The following is a 26,983-nucleotide window of genomic DNA, read 5'->3' as shown; positions in this document are numbered from 1 at the left end:
TCCTACGGAGCCATGTCATGCGGAAAGTACTACTTTTCCGCACTAGTGCTTTTTGTTTTAAATTTTTTGTTACAGTACATATGGTGCTACTTTCTCGCACTAGTGCGGAAAAGAGCACTTTTCCGCACTAGTGCTTTTTGTTTTCAATTTTTTAATAATTAAATTTATTTGCCATGATATGTTTTTTTATTTACTCATACAATGCATAGTAAAACATTGTATGATACACGTGCGTAAGGATGATTCCGCACTTGTTGCATAAATAGCTATTGTAACATTATGTTTCTAAAGGTGAGTACAGTGCGGATATAAAATCTAACTAAAAATAGAACCGTCAATTGTGAATCTGCACTCAAAAATACGCGCTCTTGCCAAAAAGGCTTACGCCCACTCGCGTATTTCCCAGTCTCCTGAAATTGATAACATAGGCATATTATCTGTGACGTAAGTATACTATCCCATGAAAAACATACATGTGAAATGATAGCCAAGTTCAATATTAAGAATATGCGTCGTTGTTGACTTCACCTGGGCCTGATTTACCCACAGGCTAATAAGGCTAAAGCCTAAGGCGCACAAGGACCAAGGGGGCGCGGTGGCGGCTCTGAGTTGAGACAAGCGGGGGGCGGATATACATAGTCAGGCTAGGGCGGTCAGAACTCTAAGTCAGGCCCTGTTCACCGGCAAACAAATTGAGATCAGTCTGATATGCCATGCCAAGTTCTAGTTCACTTGGGATGTAATTAAAGTTCAGGATTTGACTTGGCTTACGGCCCGATTCGAACAATACTTATAAGTAGTCACAGCAATACGATACCGATCTTTTAGTGTCTAGTGACGTTTTTTGGTTCACGAAATGTGTAAATTGTGTAAAAAAATAAAACTAACCGAAATTGTGTAAGTAAAAACTGTTTCTTATGAAATTTTACAAATCGTAAAAAAACACTGTTTCTTATCTATGGTTAGTAACCACACAATTGCCCAGCTAGATGCGAATTTTAAACTTGCTAGGTCATCTAGAAGCGGGTTAGGTTTTTAATGTTATGTTAGGTCAATCAGTCAGTGAGAAAAATTCCGATTTTTAGATGTTTATATCCTTATAACCGGTTGAGCTATATTCATGAAATTTGGGGTTCTAGTTAGCCTTAAGGGCCTTAATAAATAAAATAATTTTCATTTGTTTATGTTAAATAGGTTTCGAGTTACGTAAGGGTCAAAATGGTTCGTGTATCGCCACTCGCCAATTCTCTTCTTTTGAACTTGGCTTGAAACGCTGCAGCGTGGCTAGATCCATGGTATTAAATGATATTAAGCCTTATTTCAACAGCGTAAGGTTCATCAAAGGTCAATGTTTTGTTAGTACTAGCCACCAATGAAATGAGTCGGACTTTTTATATTTGACGTGCCCTCGCGGCCGGCGCTTGCTGAGCGCTGTTCGTAAAATGTTTTATTTATCAGTCGTAATGTCTGTCTGTGTAGTTTAGTGATAAAATAGTGATAAAGTGATAAATATTTAATTACTTAGTTAATACAACTAGGATTTTTTTTTTTATTATTTGCGTTTTTAAAATTTAAAAACTATCAGTCACACTCGTACTTACCTACTGTATAAGTACAACTATTTAAAGGTAAATATATATTTTTATTAATTTGGAGTGTTGATGTTTATAGCTATATACTGTGCGTATGTGTTTGCGCCGTGTGTTCCGCAGCGTCAAAACTATTGAGCTAATTTTGATAAAATATGATGTCAATAGTTTATAACTTTGCGAGTGATATTTTGTATATTGTCAAAAAGTATTTTAACAGTTTGATACAGGTTTTTTTTACGAAAAAACGCGTAGCTGTATGATTTTAAACGTCATTTTTTTTCCAACGGGGCACCCTTTTACTTTGTTATACGTATTATGCTGATAAAATACACCAAGTTTTGTTACTTTATCTCAACTACAAGTTGGTGCTCAACCACAGATCTTTGTTTGAAATAAAAAAAAAATGTTTATTTTTTAGATTTTTTTTTCACACTATTTGAACATATGATTTATAATTTTTTAAGTAGAAAAACATTTTTCTTTCTATTTTTTATTATTTTTCGTGTGATTTTTTTATTTCACCTAAAAAAATCATATAAAATAGGAATAAAATCATTTTTTTTACTGAATAACTTATAAATCACATGTTCAAATAATGTGAAAACAATTACCTAACTATAAAATCTAAAAAATAATTACTTTATTTTTTCGGAGTTCATACGTCAAAAAAGTTCAGTGGTTAAGCACCCCCTTGTAGTTGCGATAAAGTTACAAAACTTGGCGTATTTTATCAACATAATAAGTATGACAAAATAAGGGGGTGCCACTTTTTCTAGCTAGTTTGAATAGGGTAGTTGACACAGTGAATTTTATAACTCAATCTAGTTAAATACATAGAAATTTAGCAATTTATCACAATAAATTGGAAACTTAAAAAAATATGAGAATAATAAAATAATACAAGACAAAAGTAAAAATTTTTTTTTTTTAACTCAAATAGGAAAAAAATAACGGTACCATTCTATTCCTTACATTTTATTTAAAAAAAAATTTATGGCAACAATATACATAAATACACATTTCACCGACAAAATCGCAATTTCCTTGTTTTCCATACATCGAAACGGCTTCTAAGCAGTGACACAGTGACGTCACGGTGTGTTCCCATTTCTGTTAGAGCGTTTGCTCAGTAAAGTGGCGATGCCAGACTTTGACCATAATTTGTAACTTTTGTATTGCTTTAAGACAATGGGTCCCATACAGACATTTGATCCTCAAAACATACCTGATCAACTGATAACATTAAAAAAAATTGTCACCTACCCTATTTTTTCCATACCCTAACCGATGAACAGTTAACATCGTGGGCGTTGTACAAGTAAACACAAAACAGTTTATTTAATATACTGTTTAACAGTAATTGAGAAACAAACCCGATATGTTATGGTTACGCCAGAAAGAGATACCAGATATATGTTTGCGTCATATTAGTACGTCGGAAAGAGATAAAAGACACGGTCATGCGTGTTTTTGGCAGACAAAAAGAGTTCAAGGTTTGACGGCGGCGGCGGTTGTCATTAGAATATGGATTGTAGTTAGTGTTAATAAGCTTCAAATTCCTTTGGGTAGTAAGAATCGCTCCGACGCCGGGCCAATTCGAAATTTATAAACGGTTTTGATTTGTTATTGTTTACCAATACTAGATGTTTTTTAGGGTTCCGTACCCAAAGGGTAAAAACGGGACCCTATTACTAATATTCTACAGTCCATCTGTTTTTTTTCATAGATCATGTATTTCTGTTGCCGCTATAACAATAAATACTAAAAACAGAATAAAATAAATATTTAAGTGGGGCTCCCATACAACAAACGTGTTTTTTTACGTAATGGTACGGAACCATTCGTGCGCGAGTCCGACTCGCACTTGGCCGGTTTTTATATAAAATGAAAGAATGTGTTTGAAAAGCGGTTTACGGTTGATGAGATACAGCCTGGTGACAGCCATGGCGGAGTCTTAGTAATAGGGTCCCGTTTTTACACTTTTTACCCTTTGGGTACGGAACCCTAAAAACTTAATACATTAAAGCGAACTTAGCGAACTGTAGAAATAAACCGCCATGCTACTCTATCAAAGCCGTTTAGTTCTGTCCAGTCGACGGCGCCGAGTTCGCTAAGGTCTTTTTGCACTTCGTCTCTCCAGCGGTACCTAGGGCGTCCAGAGTGTCTTCGGCCAATTGGTACTCTAGAGTACGCCCTCCAGACTGCACGGTCTTCCCCCATCTGGACTACGTGCCCGAGCGGCCCGAGCCATCGGAGTCTGGCTTTCAGGCCTGATAAAACTGCCCACGAACGGCAAAGAGGGTGAAACGCCGGAGTGGGTTTAGTGGGTAGGGTCAAATTCTCCCCCCTCTCGCCAAGAGAGGGAAAAGGAGCGGCGAGTCCCACATACCGTGCGTAAGTGCACTCCGTCAAAAAAAAGGCCTGATAAAGACTGCACGCTTATTTCTGTGGAATTCTTTCTAATGCGACGTATCATATTAGTAAAGAATCTAGTTCAGGTTCTAAAATCCAAATAGGCGTCGCTTGATCTGAATAATACATAATAGGTATTCATTATTTCAAGGTCATTTTATGGCGCTGCGCTGCTTTTTAGGGTTCCGTAGCCAAATGGCAAAAAACAGAACCCTTATGGATTCGTCATGTCTGTCTGTCTGTCTGTCCGTCCGTATGTCACAGCCACTTTTCTCTGAAATTATAAGAACTATACTGTTGAAACTTGGTAAGCAGATGTATTCTGTGAACCGCATTAAGATTTTCACACAATAATAGAAAAAAAAACAAAAAAAAATAGGGGTTCCCGGGTTCCCCATACTTGGAAGGAACTGAAACTCAAAAAAAAAATTTTTTCCTCAAACCCATACGTGTGGGGTATCTATGGATAGGTCTTCAAAAATGATATTGAGGTTTCTAACATCATTTTTTTCTAAAATGAATAGTTTGCGCGAGAGACACTTCCAAAGTGGTAAAATGTGTGTGTGTGTGTGTGTGTGTGTGTGTGTGTGTGTCCCCTGTAACTACTAAAATAAGAGAATGATAAAACTGAAAAAAATATATGATGTACTACATTACCATGCAAACTTCCGCCGAAAATTGGTTTGAACGAGATCTAGTAAGTAGTTTTTTTTTAATACGTCATAAATCGTAAACCGCAATTTACCTTTCACTCACGTTTCACATACGGAACCCTCGGTGCGGTTTTTGGTTTTTTTTTCTGTCTTTTCGTTTATTTGTCTGTCTTAACAATTTGCAAGCTAGAGACCTGTAGTAAATACCCTTGATACGGACGCGGCACTAATACTTAATCTTCAATTTAACATTCCAATTTAAAATGGAGCTATAGTAATACTCATAATAAAAAAAAATCGATCCAACAATCTTCAAAAATCACCTTTGTATGAAAACCCGTCTCACCATTCTCACCCCAATTACGAGGGACTACGGGGTGAGGTGGGATTTCCTATCGTCAAAGTTATGAAATGGAACTACCCAAAATAAAATAAAAACTAAAATACAAACGTCCGGAACACATAATATAAAGAATTCTACTGCCATAATCCTACAAAATCAGATATGTGATATAATAACTTACCTATGTTAAAATCTACTACACTTTGTAAGTGTTCATTATGTTTTATATTTTTCTATTACGTATAGGCAATAACTCGAATGACCTGTAACTTTTGTTATTAATAAATTATTATGATTATAAAATAAAACTATGAAAACGGATTATATCGCGTATATTGAATTTATAATACATCCCGTCACCCGTTGACCACGAACGCTGTAAAGGGTTCGAAACGTCGGGATGTATTATAAATTCAATATACGCGATATAATCCGTTTTCATAGTTTTATTTCATGAGTAACTATCGCGGTAACCGAAGACAATATTATTATGATTATGATTATACACCATTCAGTTTTCATGGGTAAAAATAAAATGTTATCGAGGTTTGAATGTCAGTTTTGTTCCTACTCACCCCATTTTACGGTACGTGTGTATGTGTATGAAGTCTCATTTTGTATGGGATTTTGAACAGCGCGCCAAGCGGGACTTTTACCTCACCAATTTTTAATTTGCAGGTCACACAAATGTTCAGAAAGCGATGGTACGTGTTGGTAGCTGCGGGTCTGTGTGCGATCTACTTCTACTGTTCATTGGACTACTCTTTGCCTCGCTTCGGGGAGCATCGGAGGTACATACGAGAAAAAAAACTATTTTCTGTTTTTTTTTACTTTTTCGTTCCATTTGGAGTTGAAACTCTAGGTCCATGGGGTCCCAGCGCGCACAAGTTGTTTGCAGAAATCGCGAAGCGTCTAATTGACGTAACTGGTGACCGAAGAGCTGGCGGCTTCCTCGCACAACGTATCAGCATTACAGCGAGGAAATGCCGCCAGCATCCTTGGTACAATATCTAAGTTAGACGTTTACGTAGTACCACTCTTGTATGTAAATAAAGAGCTTTGAATTTTCTGTTATTACCTAAAGGTGGAGGTTCGCGCCGCGAACGGAGACATGCATAGACATAGTATAGTAGTTATAGACATGAAACCGAGCGACCAGGGGTAAGAGAAAGACATATTCATGTATTGACAGGTTAATGTATGGCAGCATAATCCTTTTCCTCTTTCACTCTTATTAATTTCGGTATTTCGCCATCGCCTCCTACCTATCATGCCATAACCCGGCTGAAAAAAACCCCGGTCGGTGATAAGGACAAAGCATGGCATTATTTTCTCTTTCCTCTTATAAGGAGTCGCAATAAGACTATCTTTCTCTATCAAAGAGTGTCAGGCTCTTGGAGACATGCGACCGTCACTTGACGGTAGGCAACATATAAGCGACAGTTCGCGCTGAGACAAGCGACAGAGCGTCTCAGGTCTGTGAAGCGTAAGCGCCATGAATTTTACGGCGCTTACGACTGGCGCGCTGGTACAGGTTGCGGTTGCAACAATTTCATTAATTGTGGTATTTTATATAAAAAGGGACCTTATTGTCGATGGCGCTTACGTCATTATTAACGACGCTCCGATATAAATACAATGCTGTGCAGCGTAAGCGCCATCGACAATAAGGTCCCTTTTCATAGAAAATGCCCCAATGAGTATGGCTTCTCTATAGAAGTATTTAATCAATGGGTCATTCTATTTTTTTTTTATAGATTGGATGTCCCAAGTGCCCCGTCTGTACCGCTTTCCAATGCAATAGAAGATGACGATGAACTATTGGGTTCTGATATAAAGAACAGGTAATAAGTTGAGATTTAGTATTAACCTCCTAAGGCCCACCATACAGTTTCCCTATTTTTAATTTGAACCTTGTTGTATAGAAGATTAGAGTGACTTTCGTTTGTTTTAGAAAACAATGAAACAAAAGAAATGCTACTTAATTCAGTTCGTGTAAGGTTCAAATTAGATTGAAACAGAGTGTACATTGTAATGCACATTGGGCCTTACGAGGTTAATACGTTTTTGTGTCATTTTTGATACAAGCTTTTATCGCCGAATATACTTTTCTTTAACAGGCAACTAATATTCGAGACAATTCTCAATCCCAAACGAAATTAGGTTGCGTTGTTATATTTTAAATATCAAATAGTCCTAAGCTCTGTCCTTCAACAGATCAGCTCGATGGTGCCATAAAATTACATTTTCACCTAACTTACAATCCCTCACTTTGTTCTAACCAAGGTTCTAAGATGCAGTTAGCTTAGACATCATAAGTATAATATGCTTCATATATTATTTTTTCTTTTTCAGAACTGCTATTATTGAGTAAGTATTCAATTTATTTTATTCAAGTATCAAGAAAATAACTTATTACTGAACCGGTGGGTTTCCATCTTAGGCTCTTACTGTCTTCACTTTCCATACGGTGTGACTGGTGTGACTATAATAGTCAATCGCCGGTGAGTTTATAATAAAAAAAAGTACTTAACTAGTAATTTCTGCGTGAATATTATAATAAGTTTGATTTAGAGATATTCATTAGAAAGTAACCTATCCTTCCGCCAAAGGAGCAAAGCTCATCCTCACTTCTTAGACACATGGCACACCATGAATAAGCGGGCATCCCGCTCGTTTCTTCCCAGAACGTGCAGAATGTGGAATGAGTTGCCTCCTGAGGCATTTCCTTTGTGCTACGACATGGGATTCTTCAAGAAGCGGGTATTTAGGGTTCTCAAGGGTCGGCAATGCTTAAATGGCTCCTGTGATGTTGCTTACGTCCATGGGCGACGATGACTGCTTCCCATCAGGCGGCTCGTCTGCTCGTTTGCTGAATATCACATAAAAAAAATAAAAAAAAATGTGGCATTTAAGTTTTTTATTTATCTTTTAATCGCAAACATAGTATAGAATGATTATTATTTAACAGAAAAAAAGTAATCCACTTCATAAGTATAATGGCCTTATGGTGGGTCAGCCGCATTCGAGGAAAGCCAGTGCTGTCAAACTGGCATAACTTGGCAGATATTCTGAATCAAATTAACTAACCACTTTATTAAACGTACACAATATCAAAATGGAAAAGTGATGTCTTCAACTTCAAGTAACGTTTTAGTAAACAATAATTTGTGGTATTTTCTATAAAAAGGGACCTTATTGTCGATGGCGCTTACGCCATTATAAACGATGCTCCTATATAAATACAATGCCGCGGGACGCTGTTCGGCGTAAGCGCCATCGACAATAAGGTCCCTTTTCATAGAAAATGCCCCATTTTTTCTTCATTTATGATAGCAGTGGGGTCAATGTGGAGAAGACCGGCATATACCTAACATGTATTGCTTGAAAGACCGTCATAGGGCAAGAACTTTCGTATTCGTCGCTCAGACAAAGTCAAAAAGGAAGAGCTACAATCCTTCTGTTCTACCGACCTTCTCTATGTGGAGTATGTGTACAAACGCAGGAGTTAAAAGCGATGAAAGAGCTTTTAGACCGTCTTTCCTTATAGACGGTTTTCTCAACATTGACCTAAATCCTTTTTTAGGGTTCCGTGCCTCAAAAGCAAAAAACCGCGAAAAAAAAATTTACCCTCCCATAGAAAATGGACCAGCCAAAATGTATGAAACAGCTCAAACAGCCAATTTTTTTTCCATTTACTATGGGAGGGTATAAAAAATTCGCGATTTCGTTCTTGGTCCCATAGTAAAAGTTGCTTAATATAATCCCAAAACCTCCCTGGCAACGGGAATGCACTTATTTTTTAGCCACCGTGTATAGGATCAATCTTCTGTCTGTCTGTCCTTCTATATCCTATTTCCTATAACTTTGCTTTGTTCTTAGATTTTTAGAGAGGAAGTTACAGAAAGCCCTAAAATGGGACAAAGGGACAGGCTGCAAGATCCCGAAGCTGGACCCTTATTCAGACGACATGGCTTGGTCTTACAAGAAACTGGGACCCCTGAAATGCAAGGGACAAGATTGGGTGAAATGCTATGTGAGTATAAAACTACTGGTTCACACATATTTGAGCAGTGTCTTTTCAAAAGGGCTTATTTCTCTATGAAATCTATACAAAAATAAACCCTTTGAGTAGGGTAAAAGGGTTTATTTTTGTATGGATTTTATAGAGAAATAAGCCCTTTTGAAAAGACTCTCCTCATTTATTACGTGCCAATCAAAGTCAATTCAATATTTTACAGATAAAATAAAATTATACATGCATGCTTAATGCTAAGTTTTATAATCATAATATATATATACCTATTATTCTAATATCGGTTTGATGTAAGTGTACGTTCAAATTGGATTTTAATACAAATAATATATGGTAGGTATGATGCGATTTAGTAGATATTATATATGTATGCATTTTACGAGGTTTTTATATATATTTTTACTCTAATGCACCGCCTATAATCTTCTCTGCTTTACCCTAAGGTTGACTGGTAGAGAATGCCTAATGGCATTAAGTTCGTCTTTTGTACATTAGATATAATATACGAGCAGTTCGCGCGGGCGTCTCGCACTTTTACGGACAAGTAAGAGCGAATTGAACGCGCGAATGACAGCTAAACCGAATCCCTAGTGTACATTTCGTGTTCGCGTTTGCGTCATGTCGATTTTTGTTTTTAAAGAACGCGCCAAGCGGGACTTTTGGAAACTCAAAATCCCATACAAAATGAGACTTAACGCTAACGCGTAAGTACGTCACGTAAGCGAATGAAATCAAGGGCCTGGCACTCTTTGATAGAGAAAGATAGTCTTATTGCGATTCCTATAAGAGGAAAGAGATAATTCAATTCAATTCAATACATTTATTTCATGTAACCAAGACACATTTTATTAGTAACACTTACAAGACTAAGGGGTTAATAGGTAGGTACAGCTAGACTTAAATTTAAAACAAAATAACACTAACGGGAGAATGCAATCCCTCGCAGTGTGACAAGTAGGGACAGTCAACCCTGTCCGCTATCAATCGCAGAATGCTGTTGGGACTGCCGCGCACCCGGCGCACCAGGGATGCCGCGCGTGCACGCATGGTATAATAGTGTCATGCTTTGTCCTTATCACCGACCGGGTGGCATCATAGGTAGGAGACGATGGCGAAATACCGAAATTTATAAGAGTGAAAGAGAAAAATCCTATGCTGCCCATATATGAATATTCTTTCTCTTACCCCCGGTCGCTCGGTGGCGCGGCTATAACTACTTGTATATACTATGTCTATGAATGAAATGTACACTAGGGGTACTGATATATGATTCCAATATGATTGAAATATCGGTTTGATGCCACGTGCACATACAAATTGGCCTGAAGGTTTTTGTAACTATGTAGACACTGAAATAAATGTTTTCGTAACAGTAAACTACCTTGAATTTAAAGAATATTGTACACACCGACTATAATTGACAAGGACTCTAATTGTTGTGCCATGTCATTGCGTAAGTGTGTCGAACCTCTTGTTTGCTCTTACCTACCGGCGACTGCTAAGTTAAGGAACCCAATTCGGACGTACAGCTTGACATCAAAATGATGTTTTTATTTGAAATTGTTAACAATTACTTACGTATTAATTTGTCACAATTTGTTTATTTTCTTCTGGGAGTATTAAAATAGTAAATCACAAGCTTTCGTTAGATTTCGATTAAATTTGGTGGATAGTTTTCTATTCTGTACATAAAAAGTTCAATTTCACCTACCTATACCGCAATTTTCATAAAAATTAGGTACATACATTTTTATCAGGACAAGTTTTGTTTTTTCATTTATTCCGCTCAGAATGAGGACCTTTTCAAACAAGCAAAATTTTATCCAAATCTAAAGTAAAAAAAAACGATAACAAAATAAAAATAAGTGACCATAATCCATAATTATAAGTGATGAAAATTATTTTGTTGTTTTTTTTCTTTTCTTTTCAGCATTCAAAATGTCGCGTCGTAGACTCAATAAGAGACACACACACAAACATCCAGTGCGAGTACAGAGACATTATCTACAAAGACGATTTCCACCACGACTTCGGGAAACCTACTGTAGTCAAAGATGGCGACGTATACCAGCTGTCAGCCAGTGATCACGTCAGCGTACAATGTACGGGAACTGTGCCAAGTATGTAAGTGGTGATCATGTGCGGTTTTAGTTCAACATTTGACGGTAGATGGCGGTGTTCTGTTGATGATGTTTTCTACATCGCGCTGTAGAATTGTTAACGTTGCATTCTACGTTATACGATGTTTTATAGTAGGTTAGGGACGAGTCTGTTTTCTATGTTACTAAAGAATATACTAAGAGGTTCAAACAAAATGTACCTCTACATACTTACAAGCTAATTCGAGTTTTAATTATTCAATCTGTTTCCAATATGATACTGATCTGTCAATGTCAAAACTGTCAAAAGTGAAATTTCTTCAACCAAAAACGTCACTCTTGACGCTGACATCATCATCATCAAGCGAATTGGAATTTTCGTCGTATACCAGATCCAAAGTATAAGTATAGTATCTAAAATGTAGAAATATATTAAATTAAACAAAATCTATTTTGTTCTTATGTTTTTCTGGTAAGTAGAATTATCCGTAATTTTTGTGCCAGTTTTCATTTGTCACTACCGTACTAACCAAATAGTGTCAATTACTTTTTCAACACACTTGCTCAAAACGTTGTTTTTATTCCACCGATTTTTGGCTCATAATCCTAGATATTAAACACGCGTGCTCTTTCAGTGTATTATTCCACTCGTGCTTTTTCATTATATTATCCGACTGAGTTAAGAAGCTAAAGAGAGATGCAGCTGCAGCTATGAAACACACAATACTAACTGTTTTAACTATTAAAATTTGATTAATATGAAAGTTTCATTTTTTTCTCGCAAGTGTGTTGAAAAACGTCGTATGAAACGCGTGTGCATTGGTCATTACACACATCGGCTTTCTTATTGCGCGCTCGCTTACAGCTCGCGCGCACAATATCGCCTCGTGTGTAGTGATCAACTTAGCACACTGTATCATAATGTACTATTTTAATACCCAAATAACTTAAACCAATTAGCCGCTCCTGAGCTGCAAATAAAATGGTTTTGTGCCCTTAATTACATTTTACCCACGATGGAAAGGTGGCGGTTGTTTGTTTGTTATTTCGTTTGTTGGTGTGTTTGTTTGATTGTTTGTTTGTTTTTGATTGTGTGTTTGTGTAGGTATACTAGCCCAATGCATATGTTATTGTCTAGTCAGAGCTTTTTCTGAGTTTATCCGGTTCAAAAAATCAATAATTACTAATAAGACTGTGATGATGATGATGTTCGTTAGTTTTATATAGAAGTATTGTACAATGTGTCATAAATTAAGTTTGAGAATATCAGAGCAATATTTTTGTTTTTAAGTTATCGTGGTAAGTTAAATCACTGTTTGTAATTTTTGGCCGTCTATTTTTTCTTCAGTAAAATATGAAGTGTGATTTTTACGTAAAATTTAATACTACATAATAATTAAAATAGAGCCAGTCTGAAACGTTTTAATACCCAAAATGAATTTTATTGCAAGAACTAATTTTTACCCCCATCGGAACGCCCTTTGTTTGTTTTCGTTTTTTGTTTTTGTTTGTTATGTTTTTGTTACTTTGTGCATACATAATTAAATTTTCATTTATGTTACGTAAAACTCCAGAGATGGTTCCTAATAGAACGTAATAATTAAAATAGGCTTGGTAGGTGAAAAACAAAGTCCGAGGATATTAAATAATATAATTTTCACCTCAGCAGCTCGAACAAGTGCGACTTTCCTCACTCCAGGGAGTGAAACAATGTAGCTTTTTAATTTAGTGAAGGCCATGAACTTCATACTACGGTACGGTACGGTACGGTCCGGTCCGATCCGGTACGGTACGGTCCGGTCCGGTCCGGTCCTGTCCGGCCCGGTCCGGTACGGTCCGGTCCGGTCCGGTCCGGTCTCGTATCGTATCTTATCGTATCGTACATATTGTAATACTTTTTTTTTCTGTTTATTCTGTGTAATTCGAAATACATTTTAACCTTTAATATGTTCTCACTACTGAGGTGAAAAATTATGTGTGCAACACGAGAGCAAAGTTATTTTACATCTCGTGTTTTTGAGTCCCTCGCTACGCTCAAGATTCTACCTTAGAATCTTTCACTTTCTCGGGACTCAAAATAAACACTCGCAAGAAAAACCAACTTTCCTCTCTTGTTGCACAAATAACTATTGTATTTTGTTTTAGGTTGTTTGTTTTAGGTATGGTACGTAAATAAATTATCTGTAACTTTCATTAATACTACGTCGGTGGCAAACAAGTATACGGCCCGCCTGATATTAAGCAGTCTCCGTAGCCTATGTACGCCTGCAACTCCAGAGGAGTTACATGCGCGTTGCCGACCCTGACACTCCGCACCCTAGTTGAGCTCTGGCAACCTTAGTCACCGGCAGGAACACAACACTGAGTAAGGTCTAGTGTTATTTGGGTGCGGTTTTCTGTAAGGTACTTCCCCAGTTGAGATCAGGAATGACATCCGCTGTACTATGCCCTACCACTACCACACAAAGCGAGATGACATTCACAGTGCCCATACCTCTCTTTTGGACGTAGTTTAAGGACATACCCGGGTCCATTTAACGACATACCCGGGTCCATTTAAGGACATACCCGGGTCCGACCTTATGCCTTTTATAATAAGGTTTACCGATGGACAGTTAACAGTAGTACGATACATGTGCGAAGGCGAATTAGTTATTTTTTGCACTTGTATCGTAATATGCTATTTAGATATCATATATATATATTTTTTTATTGATAATGGCAATCAAACAGCGAAAAATGACACATATAGATAATTACACTTAAATACATACATAAGCCAAAACAGTTTCCACTACTGAAATTAGATAATTATGGTTGCTCAGACAAGACTTGTTTGTCCAGGGCTCGGAACCGGTATTTTTTAAAAACCCCGAAATAGCCCTATATTTTGATTTTTTTTATGCTCATTACGTAGGACTGAATCATGTATTTAGGAAACAATTTTGCATTATTAAAACGTCCCATTAAAAATGAAATTATAAACAAAAGAACGAAAAAGAACGTAATAATACCGGTATTTTTGTATGGAGCAAATACCGGTTTCCGACCTTGTACAATTCAATTAAACTATCTCTAGATCTAGTGCTAAAGAACTAAACAATGCGAATTTGAAACCACAAACGTGACATGCATTAATTTAACTTAATTTAACAATAGTAAACTATCAAAATCAATTGTATTATTTGCCCTAGTAGTAGCAGAGTAATATATATAATTATTTGTTCATTTGCTCTTAATTGCAAAAACAAATTTTTGTACTGACGGAATGAAAAACAAGTCAACATGAGAATATTTGTCATTGTAATTTTTACACGCTCTTACGATAAATATGTTCTTTGCGTAAGTGGTTCAAATAACCTACTTATAACGTATTTAACATGACCATATGCGACGTTGAATCACATCTAAACAATCTCTGTACCACATTTGATTGTTATCTAAAATGAGTGTTACATTAATTTGTAAAATCACGCATCGTCTGTTTGTCCGTCTGTTTTATATAAAGATCAGATGTCTGTTAATATTAAGTTTCAATCTGCATGTAATCTATATGAGAATGATTGGAAATATTTTAGTTAATACATGATAAGTTCGATACCTTATTTAGAATATGTGGGGTTCTTCAAAAAAGGAGTGTACAGGTTTTTAATGGGTCGGCAACGCGCGTGTAATATCTCCGGTGTTGCAGGCGTCCATAGGCTACAGTAACTGCTTACCATCAGGCGGGCCGTATGCTTGATTGCCACCGACGTGGTATAAAAAAAATGTATAGTAATAAGATCAACCGGGATAAATGCAGCACTGTTTTAGTATTTATAAAAAAATTCATCACACTTGCTCGTAAAAGGTATTATAGACTTAGGCGATGAGGTCCGTAAATCCTAAACTTCAATCTAGGGCTGTAATGTATTTTTTCACATCACCTATTCGAAAAAGGGCTTATTCTTCCCCGCTAGGAGGGATCAAAGTGGTACTTTTCTGTTCTAGAACACGATTTTATTTCTTTTTTGCATACAATTTTTTTTGGTAAATTAATATTTAGGAATATAATAATTTCCTCATAGGTGATGTGAAAAACAGTAAGTATGTGTCACATGGTAGCAAAATTATTTCCATCTTGGGCGTTATCACTTGAATCCCTCACTACGCTCAAGATTCTATAATAGAATCCCTCACTACGCTCAAGATTCTATTATAGAATCCTTCGCTTCATTCAGGATTCAATGTACGCTCTCGCCGTAAATATCTCATTGTGCTCCCTTGTGACACAATCTACTAATTCATCTAGAAAATTCGCCTAGAAAGGCGATGCGGTTCGTAGATCCTAAATATGTCACCCAGTACGTCGCGCGAGTGACTAAAAAACTAAAAAATACGTGAGTTAAGTATCTAAGGGGGCGTCCATTAATTACGCGAGGGATTTTTGGGGATTTTTAGGCACCCTCACCCCCTGGTGAGATATCGTTAGATTTGTCTCGATCCCCTCCCTCCCCCCTAATCTCACGTAAGTTAATTCTTTTTTTAGGATAAATGCGTTTCATCTATTAACCTTTTAACCGTTTAAAATTTTTCATCGAGCGTGCTCGTGTCGCCGGGGGGTTTTGTCTTATTTATCAGACTGCCGGCGAAATTAGCTGGATATTGTATGTCTTATATATCAGACTACGGCGGTTAAAAGGTTAAACAAAACACAATTTGCTATGTTATTTTTATTAAGAGTAGTAAATAGTCCTCTCTTTTATATCAATACCTACTAAATAATTTTACATTTATTTATGGATTTGTCATTAATGAAACATGTTTTACTTTAAATTAATCTCATTCTTACGGTATTTTCAAATTTTTACGGTATTTTTGCCCGAATAAAATTAAGTGATATTTTCCCAAAACCCCCTCTTCCTCACATGACATTTCGTGAGATTCAGCTTGGCCCCCCCACCTGAAGCCCTCGCGTAATTAATGGACGCCCCCTAATAATTCCAACGATTTTTCAAGTAATCTCTAAAGCATGCTTTGTGTTTCAGGAGAAAGACAGAAAAATGGTCAGGCAACACGCTCGGTTTCCGTCCTCTCTCCCCTCCGGCCAAACCCCTGGACGACCAGATCAACGTAATGATCCTCGCATTCGACTCCACTCCTCGGAGCGGCTTCATCAGGCTCATGCCCGAGAGCTGGAAGGTCATTAATGAGGAGTTGAAGGCTACGGTCATGGAAGGGTGAGGGTAAACTATATCGCGATTATATATCGCTCTTTTTTTGGATACTCTGTAGTGCATCAAAAAAATGTCGGAAAGGAGCTCATTCCACAGCCCGTCCAGAGCGTCCACGGGAGAAAATTCCTTTTAAACCGCACAGTGCGAGGTTTAGATTCGAGGGTATGAGGATGAACTGCCGAAGGCAAACGGTGCGATGATAGAAAGCGGTCGCTGGCATCATGCCAAACAACTCTTGAGCGTAACCCATTGTAAAAGCGGTTGAACACATAACTGATCAAATTTTTGTCACTTTTTAGGTACAATATATTAGGTGATGGAACACCTGCCTGCCTCTTTCCGTTTCTTACTGGCAAGACAGAGCTGGAGCATCCGGATGTGCGGAGAACTAAAACGAACAACAGGACGTTGGATGACTTCCCTTTTATATTCAAGCATGTAAAGGAAGAAGGGTGAGTTGGCTTAGATGACAAGTTTTTATTGATATCAGCCGATCAGGTTTGTTTTGAGGATCAAAATGTGTATATGCCCATTGTATTAAAGCAATCTCAAAGTCAGAAATGATAGTCACAGTCTGGCAATCGTGACACTGAACGGCCTTGATTTATTACTGCTCGCGCTTGCTTCCAATCCGCGGTCTTAAAGTATGGTCACAAGCGCCTTTTAAATCATGCATTTATTGGAAAAACTGGGATGGGCACCATCGTGACCGGATGGCTTTAGTCACGAAAACCGAAGACGTCGATTCAAATCTGGTCTCGGGCAACTAAGGGCTTGGCCACTTCTTATTAATATCTGTTTCCATTTAAAACTTATGAAAGGTCATGTGAGTTATTTTGCTCGCGGCAAGCAGTATGTGGATTACCTACAAGTGTTTTTCTTGCACCAGTATTTTCTCTTACCTAAAAGGTTTCTAGCAATATGCTGTTGATTTAACTGATATGTTTATCGAGCAAGGATCAAAAGCAGCAAGGAGCAGTCGCTTTTCGGTGAAGGAAAACATCGTGAGGAAACCGGGCTAATCCCAACAAGGCCTAGTTTCCTCTCTGGGTTGGAAGGTCTGATGGCAGTCGCTTTCGTAAAAACTAATGCCTACGCCAATTCTTGGGATTAATTGCCAAGCGGACTCCAGGCTCCCATGAGCCGTGGCAAAAATGCCGGGACAACGCGAGGAAGATGATGGTTTATCGAGCAAGGATAATCAAGAAAAGCAGAGTAAATACAGATATGACCACGAAATATTTCGATATGCTCACCCTCCGCGAATTTTGAGCAATTTAGGGTCTAATACGGGTAATAATTACGCTATGATGTCCAATTTAGCTAGAACCCTAAAAAGCTCAACAATTACGAAGCGTGCCTACCTATGTATCTAACTGCTGAAATTGAGTCCACTTTTAATTTTGGGCTGTACCATAATTGGCCGTGGGTTGTTTCAACTTGTTTCATCAATGTTTTATGTAAAAAATGCATTTAAGAAATGTCAATGATTCAGGACATCTACATGACATTTGGCATATCATGCAGCAATGCTGCTAGAAAAGGTAATTGTTCAAGGATATTAATATTAAATTTGACGCTTCCTGCATCAATAGCAATGCTGCAAACTGCATTACTTCAGGAAATGTAAATTTCAATACCGATCTGGATAATTGATAATTCTTGCAGCAATGCACTATACAGCAACACCGGAGTGCTGTTGCAATTGGAATATTACCTATATCTTTCAGGTATGCCACGGCATATATCGAGGACATGCCCCTCGACAACACATTCACGTTTCGTTTCAACGGCTTCACGAAACAGCCCTCCGACCATTACTATCGCGCGTTCCGAAACGCGAACAAGCGACTTTTCAAGGGTTGGAACTTTTGCTATGGAGATACCCCGCAGTTTAAGATCATGATGAATTTGACGGAGCAGGTTAGTTAGCAAACTATTTTAAAATTAAATAATACGTACCGTGCTTGCCCTTGGACCCTTACACAAGTATTAACGTTATATAACATACAGGGGACTACATTATATATCACTGGCAATACTATCATGTTGTTGTTGTATTCAGCATTGGAGGAGGGTTTGCTCCTGGTACTGAGTTTGTATTAACCCTAATTGGAGGTGATAATGGCGGCCAAATGAAAGCAGATAATTACAAATACAGAGTTTAATGTTAACAGAAGGCTGGTTATATAAATATAACTGCCATTGTAGCACCATAACCATAACAACAATTTTTGGCAGCTACAAATAACTGGCTTTACCTTAAATATAAAAAGGAAAAATGAAAAATTAACAGCCTCCGGGAGGACTTGAACTTGCAAACTTTTCTGGATGCCGGCCCGATCGCTGCTGCCTGCACTAGTAGGCTTACCAGAAGCATGCAGATCTTTCATGTTTATACTTACACGTCTTACGGCCGTATTCGAACAACGTTTTTGGTTGAAGAAATGTCACTTTTGACACTGACAGATCGGTATCGCTGTAACATCTTATAAGCATTGTTCGAATACTGCCGTTACTCCGTTAGGGAGGCGCATAGCAACATCTAATCGTAAGAAAGTATCTTAACAGGCACCATCCATGCTTCCTTTAATATAAAAAAAATTACGTAATATCGCGCGCAGAAGTTACTGCTTAATAAAAATTAGTTTAATAAAACCTGTCAATCCTCAGTTTCTGGAGATCGAAGGAAGGAGATTCATCTTCACATTCATCGGGGACATTTCTCACGACAATTTCAACTACATACAGTACGCTGACGGAGACTTAGCGGCTTTTTTGAGGCATATGATCAAACGGACGGAGGATACGCTTATTATAGTCATGGGAGACCATGGGCCCAGGTATGGAATAGGAAAACGTGTTTTCACTAGTTTTCACGGATTTCTGCCAGGTCTATTGAAAATTAGTTTTCACTGAAATAAATTTTTAAACAATTAGTAAAAACTAGTTTTCACTAAGTCATCATTTTAAAACTAGTTAGGGACTTAATCGCGTACAAACTTACGTTTATTTATGGCCTGACGTTTCGAACGTGACGTTACGTTCGTGGTCACAGGTGGTCACAGGCAGGCTGGCGAGGAATTGTATCAACACCTTCTTGCCGCGCAACAAAAATTATGAGTGAAAATCGTGTTAGTTGAAATCAGTATATTTCACTAAGTCACTTTGGAAAAACTAGTTTTAACTAATGAAAACGCATTTTTACTGAGGCGATACGAAAAACTAGGGATAGCTTTCACTAAAAATGGGTTCTTACTTCTTATACAAGTTGCAACCTGTGTTCTAAGACAAAATTTCCCACAGATACGCAGCGGTCCGCAAGAAGCACTCCCTCCGCGGCAAACTCGACGAGCGCCTCCCTCTCCTCGCTATCCGCCTCCCGGACCGCCTCACGCGTGCTCGCCCCGACGCGTTAACCGCGCTTCAAACTAACTCGCGCGTATTGACCACTGCACATGATTTACACGCGACCATATTGGATGCGGTGGGTTTGAGGAAGCACTGGAACCCGTATAAGGTGGAGGGGGCGGATTTGAGGAGGGGGCTGACTTGGCTAGAGCCGGTAAATTTCATTAGCTACAATTTTTCTGTCAAAATTTAGATTGTTGATACAAGCTTTTATCGCTGACTACTTCGTTCAACTTACTTATCGAGACAATTTTAACAAACCCAAACACAATGAGGTTGCATTGTTTTATCAGGGTTCCTATGGGCTTTTTGATTGGTTTCCATAATCAGGAGGCCATGAAAATCGTATATCGACAAGCGCCAAACGAAAAGTAAAAGTCACGTGACTATTTCCATAAATTATTTACATTTAATATTGCCTTTTCCTATCAACGATTGGCCTTCTTTGGTCTTACCTGATAGACGGTCTTTTCCACATTAACCCTATGTAATCTTAGGTATTTCATAATAATCAGTCTGATTTATCGAATATATATTCAAATTTCTTTTATTAACGTTATTTTCTTTTCCTTTTGTAAGAATTTGATATGTTTTCTGTAAGAGCTACGTAGGTATTTGTATGATTTGATGTACGTATATATTTTTAAATCAAATTTCTATAAAGAAAGTAACAGTACGTAACTGCATGATTTTTATAGTAAAGCCGGACCAGTAATATATGATTATTGTCAAGAGGGCGCTGTTCATTCTCATGTATAGTGTGACAGTTTAGTATAGTATGAAAAAATTTGTTCCAGTGAAATTCCGCAACATGGCGCGTGATCATATATTCCTGGTCAGGCTTTAATTTAAATTGTATTTTTTCTAATTTACTCGTAATGCATGCTAATTATAAGATGTAATGTTTTGAAAAGATGTGTCCCGTCGAGTTACTTGCCGGTCCCGTATTGGGATACCCTCCTCCAATTGAAGGGGGATTTAAATCTCGAGGCAGATGTGTAGGGTTAAAGCCGGCGCAGCTTTATTTGACGTTCATAAGCGCATTGTAATGCCTACTTGAACTATCTTTATCTTATCTTTATCTTTCAGATCCCCAACACTCGCTCCTGCAGCGAAGCCGGCATTGAGACGCACTGGTGCACCTGCTTGGTCTGGCAGAACGTTTCCGACTCCGATCCGATGTACAACAGGACTGCTAATGCGCTGATAAACTATATCAACACATTTACAAAGGATGCTGGGTAAGTTTCCGACTCCGATCCGATGTACAACAGGACTGCTAATGCGCTGATAGACTATATCAATACATTTACAAAGGATGCTGGGTAAGTTTCCGACTCCGATCCGATGTACAACAGGACTGCTAATGCGCTGATAGACTATATCAACACATTTACAAAGAATGCTGGGTAAGTTTCCGACTCCGATCCGATGTACAACAGGACTGCTAATGCGCTGATAGACTATATCAACACATTTACAAAGGATGCTGGGTAAGTTTCCGACTCCGATCCGATGTACAACAGGACTGCTAATGCGCTGATAGACTATATCAACACATTTACAAAGGATGCTGGGTAAGTTTCCGACTCCGATCCGATGTACAACAAGACTGCTAATGCGCTGATAGACTATATCAACACATTTACAAAGAATGCTGGGTAAGTTTCCGACTCCGATCCGATGTACAACAGGACTGCTAATGCGCTGATAGACTATATCAACACATTTACAAAGGATGCTGGGTAAGTTTCCGACTCCGATCCGATGCACAACAGGACTGCTAATGCGCTGATAGACTATATCAACACATTTACAAAGGATGCTGGGTAAGTTTCCGACTCCGATCCGATGTACAACAGGACTGCTAATGCGCAGATAGACTATATCAACACATTTACAAAGGATGCTGGGTAAGTTTATATTGTACGAGCTATTCAGATTTAAACGACCAAGGTGCTCAAAAATATTTTGCACTTTAATGCCTTGACAATAAGGGTCCGATATATCTGATGGTGACTGTAATATTAAGGGAATTAGGCGCAGATATGTCTGCTGGAGATATTCGTTTCTAATTCCCACCCACAGAAAACCGCCTGGTCTGTGTTCCCACCATAAATCGAAAGATCCGCTAGATTGGTTAGTGCGTATCCCTGGTGTATCTTAGTCGAAGAGTTACACGTTTAAATAGAGAATTACATGCTAAACTGCTAAACGAACTGGTGCATTTACCTCGTCTGCCAAAAAGGTCTATCTCGGATCTCTTATACAATATGATAGGACCAAGTCGAATTTCCACTCACCTCTACCGAGCTCTAAAGCTTATTAAGGTGGTTCGACCAGGTTACTCAAAGATTAAACCCCGCTAGATGGCGCCACTTTCGCAAATTTTCAGGTTTAATTTTTTTGTGGAATAGTCTTGGTATCTGTATACTTAAAAATATGTTTAGCGCACTCTTTACATAAATATTGAAATATTATAATAAACATTGAATACTTCATTGTGCAAAAACCACCTTTAATGTCGACAGAGTGTTTCTGTCATGCTATTTCCTACTATTACTCACACGATTACGATTCATTGGACTTATTTTCGACTCCTGAACCGGAGATTCTTAGCCACAACCGGGCGTCTCCTCAAGGCTATAGTTGCCCCGAGCTACTGATTAGCTAATAATATTATTTAAGTTCTAACTGTTTTTACTTTTTCTTACCTATGAATTCTGATATTCCTCTGTATCATGTTTGGTGTAGGTATACTGTAAGTGATATTATAATAATAAAAAAATAAAACATATCCAGGACTGCTGCGGCGCCGAGAAGAAAATCTTCATCTTTTTATTTTTTGTCACCAGACCCAAGTGCATCCCTCGCACCGTAGCGTCTACAAGTTGGGTGCTCCGACAGCGAGTCAACAACCGACTCCTCGCTTTTAATACCGCTATTGATTACGACACTTACTTGGGACGGTTTAACGCCAAAACAAAAGTCACTATAGAGAATTTTCAGATTGGAGTAAGTATTTATTCCTGTTACATTATGTTCTTCTTCTTCTTCTTGTGTTAGGGGCTATACAAGGCTCCAAAGCCTGCGAGGCTGCGACCATCCCTGATCTATTGTGATCGCCACCTACTACAACTCTCGATTCAAACCTGCAACTTCAAACAGCTGCAGGATCTTTTTGATTTCGAGAGACTAACTCCTCCGGGCGCAATATATGTCCACCCAGGATTAAGTCATTATGTTTCAAAATATTATTATCAGCATCCCATCTTTATCTTACAACGCATAATAGATTGCAATCGTTGGAAAATTGAATTTGAAATTACGTTTCGTTTGGCGTTTTCCAACAACGATTGTCTTCTTAGCTAAGCCCCCAGGAACTCTGGAGCTGTGTTGTATGCAGTTCACGTTTGGAGGGCCGGCATTGCTTATTTCCAGGGCAAAAGCGTAGTCGCCCGTAAGAAATGTACCACGTAGGAACCATGTTAGCACCTTGAAATGTAGTTTTGCATTCTCTTGAACCACTGAAAACCTGATAAATGGCTAAACAGCTGAATTAAGCATCATATATAAGTGTAACATAAATTTAAATACTTACGACCTCTCTGTGGTTCCCAAGATACAGGCTCGGCCTAGTTTGGGGACCACTGTCAAGTTTTCTGTGATGTAATGTTTTTTGCCTAATTAAACCTGGAAGAAATCCCTTATAGGGATAAGCTCGCCTTTGTACCTAAATTTATATGAATTTCATGTTAACAATTTTTGTTTTGTACAATAAAGTGATTTACTGTACTAAATAATTAAATTAAATTAAATAAATTTAATTTAATTTAATTTAATTTAATCTACTACTAAACCTTTTTCATTTTTTTTTTTTTCAATTGGCTCTTATTAAGTACATTAATACTAAAATACTTATTACTAGTATTTTAGTACTTTTCAGTCATTACTACAAATACTTTGGCTAGTCTAAAACCAGTATTATGGTTACAGATCGAGTCAAACCCAGGAGGTGCGGTATACGAAGCATCCCTGACCTACAATGTTAAAGACGACAAGTTCATAGTACAGTCCAGGGATATCTCAAGGGTGAACGCGTAAGTGGGAATTATTTCTGAAATTATACGAATCTCTTCTTCTCCGTCGAATTACTCTTGGCAGAGCAGCCGTAGTCACGTTGAACGCCGAACGATTCTACACTAGTGAGTAAGAAGTGCGTCTGTGTGCACATTTCCCCCAAATTGGCAGAATAATTTGTACGGTAAGATATCTCTTGGGCTCATCCCTTCCGATGTGTCGGAAGCTGGTGGTGCTCGAAGTTTACGTCACTCATCTATAGTTGATCAAACCAAATTGTCAGTAAATAAGAACAAAAAAAACTATACTCATCCTTTTCTTCTGGGTGCTAGTACTAGTGTAAGACAAATCTAGTATAATTCTCTCTGTCTATGTTTGAAATGAGACAGTCCTTTGACAAACTAAATTTCAAGTGTCATAGAAATCGAAAGTAGGTACCTGAAAGAAGGTTTAGCAATAAAGGAGTAGAAGAAATATTGAGAACATTTCATGGGATTTTTGCAGTTTACTGGTCCCGAAGGCGTCCGTTTGCCACACTTACCCATATTGGCCCTAGTGATTAACTTATTTTCTTGTTTTACAGATACCGAGGTGAATCGGATTGCATCCTCGACTCTCACCCACACCTCGCTCCGTACTGCTACTGCAAAGGCTGACGAACAGACTGAAGTAGTGTTATATGCAAAGTTAGGTCTCTAAGCGCCATCCGCTAACCCGGGGTTAACGGGTTAGCGGGAATAAACTTTAAAGCGTACTAAAAATCACAACACGTTATTTAAAAGATGACAAATGATGGTCAGTTTGAGCAGTACAGCCTACAGTTTAAATTATAGTCCTTATTAGAGCGTTTTCGGATGGATGTCGGATGGAAGTAAAATGGAAGACGTATATTTTTCTGTATTTATTTATCCATCTAATAAATCATTATTACTAAAAACGATAGATAACGCAAAAATAGGCGGACTTGATGCCATATGTCACTCTCCTGCAGCTGTTTTTCTCATGAGCGCCTTCCGACATCCGATATCGGAAGGGCCCTTCCGATAATATTAGCTGACGGAGCCTCCCCGTCAGCTGTCAGACCGATAATATTTGTTTGTGTGCGTATGTGTATGCATAATGTTTGTTGTAGTGTGCGTGACCGCTAAAGCGCCTACGCGCCCCCGCGGCCTGACTACGCGGATATAGGATCCTACAACCGATATCGGATCTGATAATGTGAAAACGCTCTTACAAGCCACACCCATCATGTGTTCGTAGGAAAACGATGCCAAATAATAAATTAGATTTTCTAGTAGTTATTGGGGACTAGATACCCATTTATTTATTTAATCAACCGGCAGTGCCATATTAAGGATGACTCGCAATAGACCGGGCCGGGCTCGGGCCGAACCGTCCGACATGCCATTTTCTATGACGCCTGATCGGTGATCACGTGGTGCTTTTCATAGAAAACGAAGCGCCGTAAGCTCTCGGCCCGGCCCCGTCGGTTACATAAATCTTATGCGATGGCGTTATTGACCGTGACGTGAAAGACCGGATTAGCACAGGATGGATGAAACGGCGACAGGTCACGGGAACCAATTTGCGACGCCCGAATGCCTCTTCGGTTGAAGGGTAAAATTTATAAAACAAGCGTGACTTGTCGTCATGTATGGATCAGTGTTGGGCCCTAAAGGTGACGGATGAAAAGAGATTGTATGTAGCGGAGATGAGAATGTTAAGATGGATGTGTGGCGTGACGAGAATGGATAGGATAAGAATGAGTATATAAGAGGAAGCCTGCCTGAGGAAGAGTGCCTGAAAGTTGCACCCATAACAGAAAAAGTAAGGGCAAATCGCCTAGCGTGTTACTAGAGGGATGAAAGTCATGTGACGAGAAAGGTATTAAGAATGAATGTGAAGGGAGGTACGAGGAGAGGAAAACCGAAGAAAAGGTGGATGGACTGTGTGAGAGATGATTATGAAACGAACGCAAGTGAATGATGAGATGACGGGCGACAGAGAGATGGAAGAAAAAGACATGCTGCGCCGACCCCAAGTGAATGGGACAAGGGCAAGCGAACTTGCAATATGTTTTGTTTGTAAAATACGTTTGTTCAGGTCAAACTAAATTAGACCAATTTTTCATTATTGTGCTGAATCTTCACATAAGTAAATAATTATGTAAGTTAGGTGACAATGCAATATTACGGTACCATCGAGCTGATGCGATGATGGACACAGGAGGTGGCCATAGGAACTCTGTGATAAAACAACGAAACCTAATCGTGTTTGGGTTATTAGTGTTGTCTCGATGAGTATTAGTTGCCTGTAGAGAGAAAAGTACAATCAGCTATAATTGCTTGTATCAAAAATGAAATTTTTGACAAATGAACAGTACTAATTGAATGTTTACAATAATTAAAGTAAAGTTGGATAGCTCGATATATTTTTAACTCGTATTGCTAGCAAGTACAAAGTATTTTTATATGAATAAACGTTAAATTATATTTAGTATAAATAAATAATAAATATTTGGGGACAATCTTACATGGATAGATCAACTTATCCCCAAACTAACAGCCTGATTCTAATTTTGAAATCCATCAAAAATTAGATGTGGATATATTGGTACCTACTTGTCAACTTCTGTCAACGTCAATTTATTTTCTCCCGAAAATATTTTATTTATTTCTACGTTTTATTCTAAATTTATGTCTCCAAATACTAATAACATGGTGCCCTTATGTGGTAAATGTAGTTGCAAATTAGCGCCTCGCAAGTCCTTAGAGTGCTCAAACTGTCAAGTCCGTTTCTGCCTGGAGTGTTTAGATGTAATTGGTGTAAGTTTCAAGCGCTACTCGCTGATGTCTATAGAAATCCGAAGCAGCTGGAAGTGCCGTTACTGCCACGAAAAATGTGGCAAGCCATCTATCGCTAACCAGCCCATGAAACAAACGACCTCACCAAATGTTCCCTGCACACGCGATACACTCTGCGCCACTACCCCCAAGCCCTCCTCAGCTGGAAAAGTAAAAATCTCTCTCAGCCCAAATGACCAACAGCTCGACATCGCCGAGCAGCTGCGTTTGCTCCGCGCAGATTTTAGCTCTTTACGCGACGAAGTTGTGGGCTTGCGCCGCGAGGTGGCGGAGCTGA

General features: G+C 38.4%; 1 protein-coding gene across 1 annotated transcript; it reads left to right on the top strand.

Moving 5' to 3' along the window:
• Positions 1-279: 279 nt before the first annotated feature.
• Positions 280-24,723, top strand: LOC134751676 (uncharacterized). The gene is made up of 15 exons (XM_063687120.1): positions 280-291; positions 5,679-5,791; positions 6,758-6,844; positions 7,356-7,370; positions 8,883-9,036; positions 10,967-11,160; positions 16,163-16,354; positions 16,651-16,803; positions 18,082-18,274; positions 19,025-19,194; positions 19,658-19,916; positions 20,852-21,003; positions 22,618-22,777; positions 23,759-23,862; positions 24,426-24,723. Exons 1-15 carry the CDS (start codon positions 280-282, stop codon positions 24,496-24,498), a joined length of 2,031 nt encoding a protein of 676 aa, XP_063543190.1. The 3' UTR covers positions 24,499-24,723.
• The last annotated feature ends 2,260 nt before the right edge of the window (positions 24,724-26,983 follow it).

Source organism: Cydia strobilella, chromosome 23 (genome assembly GCF_947568885.1).
Source record: "Cydia strobilella chromosome 23, ilCydStro3.1, whole genome shotgun sequence".
Classification (NCBI taxonomy): Eukaryota; Metazoa; Arthropoda; class Insecta; order Lepidoptera; family Tortricidae; genus Cydia; species Cydia strobilella.
The sequence above is the reverse complement of the archived record's forward strand: the minus strand, read 5'-3'. Positions and strand labels throughout refer to the sequence as shown.

What these genes read in the sequence shown, in the direction of transcription:
- LOC134751676 (XM_063687120.1), top strand. An exon ending in AAGATTGGGTGAAATGCTAT is followed by an intron (nt 9,037 to 10,966) that starts GTGAGTATAAAA and finishes TTTTCTTTTCAG; the next exon opens with CATTCAAAATGTCGCGTCGT. An exon ending in ACATTTACAAAGGATGCTGG is followed by an intron (nt 21,004 to 22,617) that starts GTAAGTTTCCGA and finishes TTTTGTCACCAG; the next exon opens with ACCCAAGTGCATCCCTCGCA.